Source organism: Vulpes lagopus, chromosome 6 (genome assembly GCF_018345385.1).
Source record: "Vulpes lagopus strain Blue_001 chromosome 6, ASM1834538v1, whole genome shotgun sequence".
NCBI lineage: Eukaryota > Metazoa > Chordata > Mammalia > Carnivora > Canidae > Vulpes > Vulpes lagopus.
This window is the reverse complement of record NC_054829.1, coordinates 5731400-5741712: the sequence shown is the minus strand read 5'-3', so window position 1 is coordinate 5741712 and position 10313 is coordinate 5731400. Positions and strand designations below refer to the sequence as shown.

Here is a 10313-nt window from a genome sequence, read left to right as displayed (position 1 = left end):
ACATTTCTGACATCAGCACACGCACTGAATGCTGTTACTCTGCACACAGGACACTCTGGTCAGGGTCCCTTCAGATCACTGTAACTCTCTGTTTAATGTGTGGGGAAACTGAGACTCAGAAAAGAGAAAGGACTGACCTAAGGTCACGGAGCTACTGATGGGATGATGGTGAGAATGGGCTAGAGCCTCTCCTTTGCCCTACTGGCAACCCCCAAGCTTGGCCTGCTTAGAAGGGTTGCTGAGTGAAGTAAGCCAGTTGGAGGACAATCCTATGGTTTCACTCATATGGGGAATATAAGGAATACTGAAAGGGATTATAGGGGAAAGGAAGGGAACTGAGTGGGAAATATCAGTGAGGGAGACAGAACATGGGAGGCTCCTAACTCTGGGAAACAAATAAGGGGTAGTGGAAGGGAAGGTGGGGATGGGGTGACTGGGTGACGGGCACTGAAGGGGCACTTGACGGGATGAGCACTGGGTGTTATACTATAGGTTGGCAAATCGAACTCCAACAAAAAAATATACAAAAAAAAAAAAAAGAAGAAGAAGAAGAAGAAGAAGGGTTGACAGAGTAGACGGGCTTCAAGAAAGCAACTGAGCCTTTCAAGTCTGCTGATTGCCCAGTTTTCTGGGTGGGAAGACATACAAAGGGTCAGACACCAGCTGGGGAAAGACTTGGAGTCCAGGCCTATGGGAGAAAAGAGAGTCCCTCTCTGAGAATTCTTATTCCTAAAGCCTGGTGCCAGGGTCCAAACCCCACTTCTTTTCCTCCAGTGCTTAGCCATGACCTTGGGGGAGTGGTGGTCTGTTGGGGGTGAAAACAGGACACAGAGGAACATGCTGCTTTGTCTCTCCTATCATCTCTGTGGGCAGAACCCACAAAACATCTTAGGAAGCGTGGCTTGGCCTGTCTTCATTTTTTGCATAGTGTCCTTGCCAAGCCCCTTGGGCTGCCTAGGTTGGGACACGGATGGTTCACGGATGGCATCAAGGGATGGTACCAGAAAGTGACTCGAGTGGAATGTTGCATCTCCAAGAGCAGGAAATGCAAGAAGACCCAGTGGGTCTTCGATCCCTTCTCCCTCAGGGGTGGGCTCTGACTCTCGCTCACAAGGAGGTAACCTCGTGCCCGACTGGCTGCCAGCCAGCAGAACGCCCTCTTCCGTCCCCAGCCCCGCCGCTCCGGGCCCAGCTCTGGGAAAAGCCAAGTCTAAGGCTCTTTCCTTCTGAGACACCTTGTTTCCTCTTCTGGATCTGTGTGATTATCCCTGAAGAACTTTTCCTGCAGTGTGTTGACACTTAGCACATGGGAGGGAAGGGTGGTCCTCTTACATGGTTTGTTAAGAGGCACAGATGGTCAGAGATGCCATCCAGTCCTACAACCTCACCCCACTGCTGGGGGGCCCGGGGGACCTGACCACGGGCACGCAGCCGTCGGAGTGCTCACAGAAGGGCTTCTGTCACACTCGGATCCCCGGGCTGCCTACCCCCGTGGCTCCCGCTGGGTGTTCAGAGCACTTGAGCTGAATTAAACCAGACCCGAGGGATCCCTGGGTGGCGCAGTGGTTTGGCGCTTGCCTTTGGCCCAGGGCGCGATCCTGGAGACCCGGGATCGAATCCCACATCAGGCTCCCGGTGCATGGAGCCTGCTTCTTCCTCTGCCTATGTCTCTGCCTCTCTCTCTCTCTCTGTGACTATCATAAATAAATAAAAATTTAAAAAGAAAAAAAAAAAAAACCAGACCCGAGTCCTGTCATTCCTGGACAGGTTACCTCTTCTTCTCAAACGGGGCCATACCCAAGGATCCCCTGGATCACGTTGGAAACTTCTGACGTCTGGATTCCACCTCCAGAGATTCTGATAGAAACTAGGTTTGGGAGCGGGGCCTGGGCGCTGGGACTCTCCAACCCCCTCGGGCGATTCCAATGTACAACCAGGACAACCAGGACGGAGAACCACGGACCTAAATCGCGCTGCCGTATGAGAGTCAGTAAAGAGAACGCTGGTCTCTGAGGCCCTCCTTCCAGTCTCCCCAGAGGTGGGCGCCGGGGGTTCGGGTCCAGAGGCAAATGGAGAAGACCTTTCGATTCACCCTTGGAAATGAGCCGCCCATCCCCCACGCTTGAAAGACACAGAAAAGGACAAGGTTTGGAGATCAAGTTAAATGTCCAATTTATTTTTATAACTTGAAACCAGAACAAACTTGGTTTTGAACAAGCGTACAAATGAAATGGCAGACACATGCTGAACTCAACATTGTGACATTAAGGGAAAAAAGAGGCCCAAAATCTTGTACAGAGAATAAAAGGAACAATAAATATTTTACTAAGCCATATTGAAATGACCTCCTGTCATCTCAACATTTTATCCATAATAAAAAAAAAAAAAGTGCCCGTTTCTTAAACAGAGCACAAATACCAAGCAATAATAAATAGTTCCAAACTTGTAGTAAAAGACAGAACCTCCAAGTAAACAACAAAAGCTCATACAATAAGTAATAGAAAAGGTAATAAAAATATTTCGCCTTGCCAGTACAAATGCAAACAACTTAAATCAAGGTAACTTTGCTTTGCAGGGTTGAGATACAAAGAGCACCAAAATCACGGTTTGCCTGTGCGCAACAAAACCTTTGCTACGGACCGGGATGAAAGGCTGACTTCCTTCCTTTTCACATTTTGCTTAGAGTACTTCAGCCTTCTCCTCTCCCCACGAAAGACCCTCTACTGGCGGGTGGCGGGTTCCAATTTGGGGGCAACTTTGAACAAAGTTGTGGCAGTATGGAAACCAGCCTGGGGTCGGCTGGGTCACCCAGGCTCGGGGCCTCTCTCACTGGGGTCTCCTCTGCTCCAGTGCTGGCTTTTTAAACATGAAAGAGAAGCATAATGCTCTTTTCTCTGCAGACGACAGAGACACAATCGTTGTGCTTTAGGATGGCTTAGTCCTGGCATTCTGGTGACTTTGTGGAAGCTGGTGAGGGCTGGCTAGCTTTCGCAACTACAGGAGGACCACCTTGGAGGCTCTCCAGGACCTTCGGAGGGTGGCCCCCCCACCCCACCCCCAGGAAAGGGTGGCCCCCCGGGGGGGTGTCCAGGTCGGGCAGGTGGGAAACTGACATCTCCGCTTTTTCTCTGTTCACTTGGCAAAGGTCAGTGGCAAAGGAGGGGAGGGCGTACGGAAACAGAAGAGCTCCCGGAAGAAAGATTTCCGCATTTGGTAACGAACTGCCCCAAAAGATGCTTGGTTATCCTTTCCTAACCTTGAAGGAATGGTTTTACAGTTCCTGAAATAAAAAAAAATAAAATAAAATAAAAAAAAGAAAGAAAAAAAAGAAAAAAAAAGGCTTCCTGATATAGGTTTCATTAAAAAAAAAATGTTATTATTCCCTCATCCAAAAAACCACCACTTTTATTATCTTAAAGCTACTTGGCTTTACAAAAAAAAGGGGGGGGGGACAAAGGGGGGGAAAGAAGAGAAATTAAAGAATTAAATAAAAATGAAGAGGACAAAAGAAAGGATTGACAAGGGGCTGGAGAAGGGGGGGGGGTAGGAAACAGAGAGGAAGGAGAGAGAGCTCTGGAAAGGCACCGAATTCATCCCAGGCCCTCGGCACTCAGAAACTGACGGACGCAGGTTTCAGCGAGAAAAGCAGCAGAGCAGGGAAGAAAGACAAGAGGCCAACACTCTCCACGAGTGCCAGGCCCTGGTGGTGACGGGGACTCCCTCCTGACACCCGGTCTCCGCTGGTCTCGCGTCCCCGGCCCCGTGCCTGGCTGATCCACCAGCGCCTTTTGTCTGTTTAATGTTTTCTCAGGGACTAGAGGAAGCTCGGGTTTGCGATCCTTCCTGCGCTTAAGGGCGGGCGGGAGACGGGGTGACTGGCCACAGTGGGGACAGGAGAGAAGGGGACGCTCTCCCGCTCTCTCCTAACACCTGACATCCTACAGATGGCCTCTTGGGGAACGAGAGGACTCTGTGAAATGTTACCGACATCTTTACAAAAACGGATTTCTCCACTCAACACGAATAAAGAAATTTCCCATCCGGTCTGCTGTGGCCACACCAGGGAGCCTTGATGCAAGGTTCGGGGCGTTCGGAGGAGAAGCCCTGATCCCACAGTCCTTTGTATAGGCCAATTCCGACAAAAATATATACAACTAAAATGATCTGTGAGCCAAAGCATTTAACGACTTGCTTTTTGTTTCTTTTCCTCAAAGGTTGTCAAACAACCCTTTTTCTCCTGTACAATAGGACTAAACATACAAATTTTTTTTTTTGCAATATTTTATCCTGCCAAATTAAAAAAATATATTATGGCAGCCTGTTTGTTTTTGTTTTTTTTTTCTTTTTATTTCCAAATTCACTAACAAAAAGGTACATTAAATCCCTTTAAAAGGACAAGCTTACAGTTAAAAAATTACAAGCTCCAGTAAAAATACAGCAAGTGCCTACATCATATGAACCAACCAATATATCCATTCCAGAGGGGGGCAGGGAGAGAAAAATAAGTAAAGGTCAGAAATGTGATTTTTTTTTCTGCAAAGCAATAACAATATTAAGCACTTTTTTTTCTACATACTTTTTCTACATGGTGTAGCAATCCCCTTTTAATCCCCAAATACAAGTTTCTATACATTTTTTTGAAATAAAAATTCAACACCCAAGGCAGAAAAGAATTTACTAAAACTCCGACTTTACAGTTACTGTGACAAGAACAAATTGATAGACCCACCATTTAAAATTACTGCAACATTTTCAAGGAAAAGAAAAGGGTTTTTTTTTTTTTTCTTGTTTTGTAAAATGCCCAGGCATTCTCGATTATTACAAATACTGGTCCACTTGTACAGTAATCAAGAAATTTTAATATATATAATATATACTAAAACCCCGTCACCAAAAAGAAAACAATATACACGCAGCCACTGTGGCATTTTCTTATAACCTAGTAAGCAAACTTGGAAAAAAAAAAAAAAAAAGATCGCTCCAACACACATACACACAATTTTTTTTTTTACCCTTGTATGTATCCAATACTGTAAACGTATTTTTAAGACAGAGTGCACTAGATTTAACTTTAGAAAAGAAATTAGCCGTTGTTCCTGAATTTTTGTTTTTCATTCAACGATATCAACGTGTAACTTGTGTCACTTGAGTTTTAATTCAGCAGTAAATCACCTCCACGCCAAATCTAAGCAGCGTTGTCCCACAAACAAAAGGGGTTGAGGGTAATTCAGCTAAGGATGTCCGCGGTTGTGCTGGGCTTATCTCTTCATTTGATTGGGTCTTATGGCATTTTCATGTCCTCTATCTTCAACCAGGATTTTTTTTTTTTTAATTTAATGAAAAGGAAATGTGGCTTTGTTTGTGTCTAAAGAATGTACTTTTCTTGTTTTACTCTTTTAAAAAGTCTTTTCATTTTCAAAAAAAAAAAAAAAAAGTTTTGCATTGGTCTCAAGAGACTCAAATAGGAAGATCAGTTTTCAAGGCACTCACATCGAATTGAATGGCAGTAGAAAAACCGTCCAATAAATTATTTTATTTTCTTCTTTATAGTGTCAGTATTGTGAATGCCACGCTTAGCAACACTGACACTCAATCTCAGCCGTCCTTACAGGTTAACCCACCTCTGGGCCAAAGACAAGAATATGCTGCAATTTCTTGTTTAGAAGCCATTTAATTTAAATGCAAACAAAAGCTTTAAAGTGCGGGTCAACAGAATTCGAATGTCTAATCTTGACAGTTCAATGTTTAGTACCTTCCAACCTAATGGGATAGGGGAAAAAAAAATTGGGGAAGTAGCGCTGGGCACCTTCGGATGGAACTCTTTCCCTGCTTTTCCGGTCAAAGGGGAACAGAAATTCGCAAGATTCCCCCCACCCCCACCCCCCTCCATACAATGTCATCAGTGTGCATTCAATGAGAGAATACCGCCTTCTCTCCGTTCACCTCATTGGGGCACTTGTCTGCTTGAGACATGGTCAATCATCACTGGTAGAAACATGCGACTTGGGATTTTTGTGGTGGGGGTGGGGGGTGGTGATGGAGAGAGAGAGAGAGAGAGAGAGAGAGAGAAGCCATCAAGCCAGAAGAAGCCTGAAAGAACACCACTGGTCCCTTCCTTTCTATGTCACTGCAGGTCACCTCCATCTACCCAAGAAAAGTACCCTCGGCCCGTTTTCTTAGGCCTAATCCACAGCCAAGAGCACAGATGGCATCCCAGGGCACAAGGACACTCGGAGGAAAGGACAGTACCTACTGGTGATGCACAACCAGAGCATGCTCTCAGGCCATCTCCCCGGCAGCTCTCAAAAATTCCCATTTCTCTGGCAGTGCTGAGTTTCATGGGGGGGGGGGGTGTCCTCTAGCTCTCCCCCCACCACCGCCACCACTGAAACATTTCCTTATAAAATGTAAAGGTTTGAAATCAACACAGGAAAGGCCTCTGTGACTCAGGACAGGCCATCAGTGCTACATCTCCATTCTGATTCTGAAACAAAGTGCTATAACTTTAAAGATTGTTATCCGCTGTACATCCACTCCCCCCCACCCAACCCTCCCCAAAGAAACCCCCAGCATGCCACTCTTTATTTCAGGACCAAAGGAAAAGAAACAAGGTGAAAAAAAAAAAAAAAAAAAAAAACTACAAAAAAAGTAAACAACTTCAAAAGTCATTTAAGTGTTGGCTTCTTCACAAGAAATTACACATGCTTAGCTTAAAATCTCAAAAAAGCAGCGCCCTCCCCCCCAAATTATAATTTAAAAGATAAGCTTCCCTTCTCTATCGCTTGGGAGTCATTGCTTTAGGCTACTACTGGGTTAAAAAAAAAAAAAAAAAAAGAAGCAAACAACCACCAAAAAAAAACAAAAAACCAAAACAGAAACAAAAATAAAAAATAAGATAAAATTAATAACAATCAACCAACCAACCAAACAAAAAGAAAACAAGGAGGGATGGATACCCAACAAAAATCTCTGGAAAGAACTTCAACAGAAAGAATAATAATAAAAAGGTATCTGCACATGCCAAAAAAAAAAAAAAAAAAAAGGAAAAGAAAATTACAAAACCCAATAAATACAGAAATTATTGCACAGTTAAAAGGCTCCACAATTTTTACTGCCTCAATCAACCCTCGGGTTTCCATAGGACTTCGCAGACACAGGTTGGGGTGCGGGGTGGGGGTGGGGGGTGGGGGGCGGGGCGGCCGCGTCCCCTGGGGCCCCCTCCGGGGGGGCGGGGCCCGCGCGCGGGGGGGCGGGGCCGCAGGGCGGGTGGGAGGGGCCGCGGCTGCGCAGACGCGGGGCGCGCGTCTCGGTCCGGGGGTCAGCGTTCTGTCGCTTGGCAACGGCTCCCCTGTCCAGGCGCGCGGCGCCGGGGCCCGCGCACGCGCGCTTAGCTCCTCTCGGCCTGCTCGATTTTGACGTCGTTAGTCAGCAAGTGCTCGCCGTGCCACTTTTTCATGTGTTTCTCCAGGGTGCTGTAGACGCTGAAGGGCATCTGGCAGATGTCGCAGCGGTACACCTCCTTGCCGATCTGCCCGTGCGTCTTCATGTGGCGCGTGAGCTTGCTGCTCTGCGCGCACGCGTAGTTGCACAGCTCGCACTTGTAAGGCCGCTCGCCGGTGTGGCTCCGCCGGTGCACCGTCAGGTTGCTGCAGTTCTTGAACACCTTGCCGCAGTACTCGCACGTGTCGCTGCGCCGGCCCTCCTTGGAGCTCGGCCGCCCGGGGCCCGGGCCGCCCAGGTGCGGCGTGCTGCCCCCGCTGGCCGTGCCGCTGCGGCCCGACAGCCCGCCGTCCAGCAGGTCCCCGGGCGGCGTGGAGAAGCGCAGGCTGCCGTTCTCGGACGAGTGCTCGGACGACGTGGCGAAGGGCGACTGGCGCGCGTCCGTGAAGCCCAGGAACGGGTCCTTCATGAAGTGCCGCGACGCGGCGTAGCCCACGAGCCACTGCGAGTACACGTTCTCGGACGGGATGAGCGCGGCGGGCGGCAGCTCCAGGTCCTTCTCCACCTTGATGCGCTTGGCGGCGCTGTTGAGCCCGGGGCTGGGCAGCGGCGCCGGCTTGCGCGGGAACAGCCCCGGGAAGGGCTCGGCGCCCGGCGCGAAGCCGCCGCCGCGCCCGTTGACCGCGCCGCCGGGGCCCGCGTCCCCGCAGCCGCCCGCGTCGTCGTCGTCGCCCGCGTCCCCGCCGCCGCCGCCGCCGCCGCCGCCGCCCGGGGTGCGCTTGAGGAAGGCGCCGCGCTTGGGCTTGTCGGCCAGCAGCTCGCCGTACTGCGGCAGCGCGCCCAGCCCCACGTTCTCCATGACCTTGCCGAGCACCAGCGCCTTCTCGTCGGCCAGCGCCTTGGCCGCGCCGCCCACGCCCACGCCCACGCCCACGCCCACGCCGCCCGCCACGCCCACCCCGCCCACGCCCACGCCCACGCCCACGCCGCCGTTCTCGCGGTTGCGGCTCAGCTCCGAGTCCATGCTGAAGCTCGACTCGGGCCGGCTCTCGTTCTCCAGCAGCAGCTCCTCCTCCTCCTCCTCCTCCTCCTCGTCGTCCTCCTCGGGCTCGTGGCCCAGCGACGGGTCGCTCTCGTGGTGGCGGAAGTCGCCGTCGGCCGCCTTGAGGCCCTCGCCGGCCAGCTCGCTGGTGCCGGGCTCCGGGGAGCTGGCGGCCGAGAGCCCGTCGTCGGAGCGGCCGGCCAGCGAGCCCGCCTTGTGCATGTGCGTCTTCATGTGGCGCTTGAGCTTGCTCGCCTGCGAGCACGCGTGGTCGCACAGCTGGCACTTGTAGGGCTTCTCGCCCGTGTGGCTGCGCCGGTGCACGATGAGATTGCTCTGGAACTTGAAGGTCTTGCCGCAGAACTCGCACGACTTGCTCTTGGCGGGCGGCTGCGGCGGGGGCGTGCCGCCGGGGGGCATGGGCGGCAGCGGCGGCGTGCTCAGGAACGGGGACTTGGGGCTGGGCTGGAAGGGGTTCAGGAGCCGGTGCATAGGGTTGCCGCGGCCCGGGGACACGGGCGGCGGCGTGGAGCTGTTGCCCGCCAGCTCGCGGAGCCGCCGCGAGAAGTCCATGGCGGGCGAGTCGATGGCCATGGGGTTGAGGCGCATGACTCGGTCGAAGGCACTGGGGTGCTGGGCGACGAGCCCCATCTCCTCGGCGCTGAGGCGGTGCGGGTCCAGGTGGTGGCGCGGCGGCGGGCTGAAGAGCGGCGGCGTGCCGGGCAGGCGGCCCTCGCCGAAGCCCGGGTGGTCCCGCAGGATGGGGCCCGTCATGCGCAGCAGGTTGAAGGGGTTGCTGTCGCCCAGGAAATTCATGAGCGGGGACTGGGCCACGGCCTCGGGTCCCAGCGGCGGCGGGATGGTGAGCCGCGGCGTGAGCGAGCTGCTGGCCGGCCCGGGCTCCAGGTAGATGCGGAAGCCGTGCGTGTTCTGCGCGTGCTGCAGCAGGAACCACGCGCTGTTGAAGGGCTGCTTGCATGTTGTGCAAATGTAGCTGGAAGGCTCATCTTTACCTGGGGAGACACACGGACAGAAAGGCAGAGAGAGCGTGAGAAGCGGGCGGGGCCGCTGCCCGGGAGGTGCACAGCGCGGGGCGAGGCGAGTCCCGGTGCGCAGGCGCGCGGGGCGGGGGGGGGGGGGCTTCGGAGCAGCAGGCCCGGGACCTCGGCCCCCACGCGAGGGACCCTCCGGCCAAGACCCCACCCGGCTGGCTGGAGGGCTGTGGCCAGGTGGCCCCGGCAAAGCCCGGATGGCCCGGCGACCTCCACAAGCAACCCCACGGTCCCTAGACCTCGGCTTGCCCCCTCCCCCCCCGCCCAAAAAAAGTGGCTCCAATCCCCATTATCTCAGAAGCCACACGAGGCCGTGTTTGTGGGAATGCCCCGTGGCAGTGATAAAGCGAAGACACTGGAAACAGACCAGGGTTTGTCAACCAAGGCACTACTGACATCTGAACCAGCCAGGATGATTGGGGGGTTGGGGGGCAGGTCCCACACATTGTAGAATGTTGAGCAGCATCCCTAGCTTCTACCTACCACAAGCCAGTCGCATTCCCTCCCCCAGTTATGAGGATCCCAAATCTCTCCAGGCATCACCAAATGTTCTCTGGGGGGGGGGGGGAGGCAAAACCACAGCTCACTTCTCCCCCCGCCTCCAACTTGAGGACCACGGATCAGGCAGGATTTGATCCAAGGAGGTTCTAAAGTTCACAAGTCAAACTCAACTGCCTGGCAAACTTTTTTTTTATAAAGAGAAACGGCTCATACCTCTGCATCATTTGGGATTGAGCAACGGGAAATTCTAGGGTTGCACACACCAGCGTATACGCAGA

The 10313-nt window shown here is 52.5% G+C and overlaps 1 protein-coding gene across 4 annotated transcripts in view; it reads right to left on the bottom strand.

Moving 5' to 3' along the window:
- Positions 1 to 7285: 7285 nt before the first annotated feature.
- The window catches only part of BCL11B (BAF chromatin remodeling complex subunit BCL11B), a 90900-nt gene continuing 87872 nt past the window's right edge, over positions 7286 to 10313 (bottom strand). For all 4 annotated transcript variants that reach the window (XM_041759377.1, XM_041759379.1, XM_041759378.1 and 1 more), the window contains one exon: positions 7286 to 9495. In XM_041759377.1, coding sequence (XP_041615311.1) covers positions 7388 to 9495 — 2108 coding nt within the window. In that variant the 3' untranslated portion in view covers positions 7286 to 7387. The remainder of the gene's footprint in view (positions 9496 to 10313) is intronic.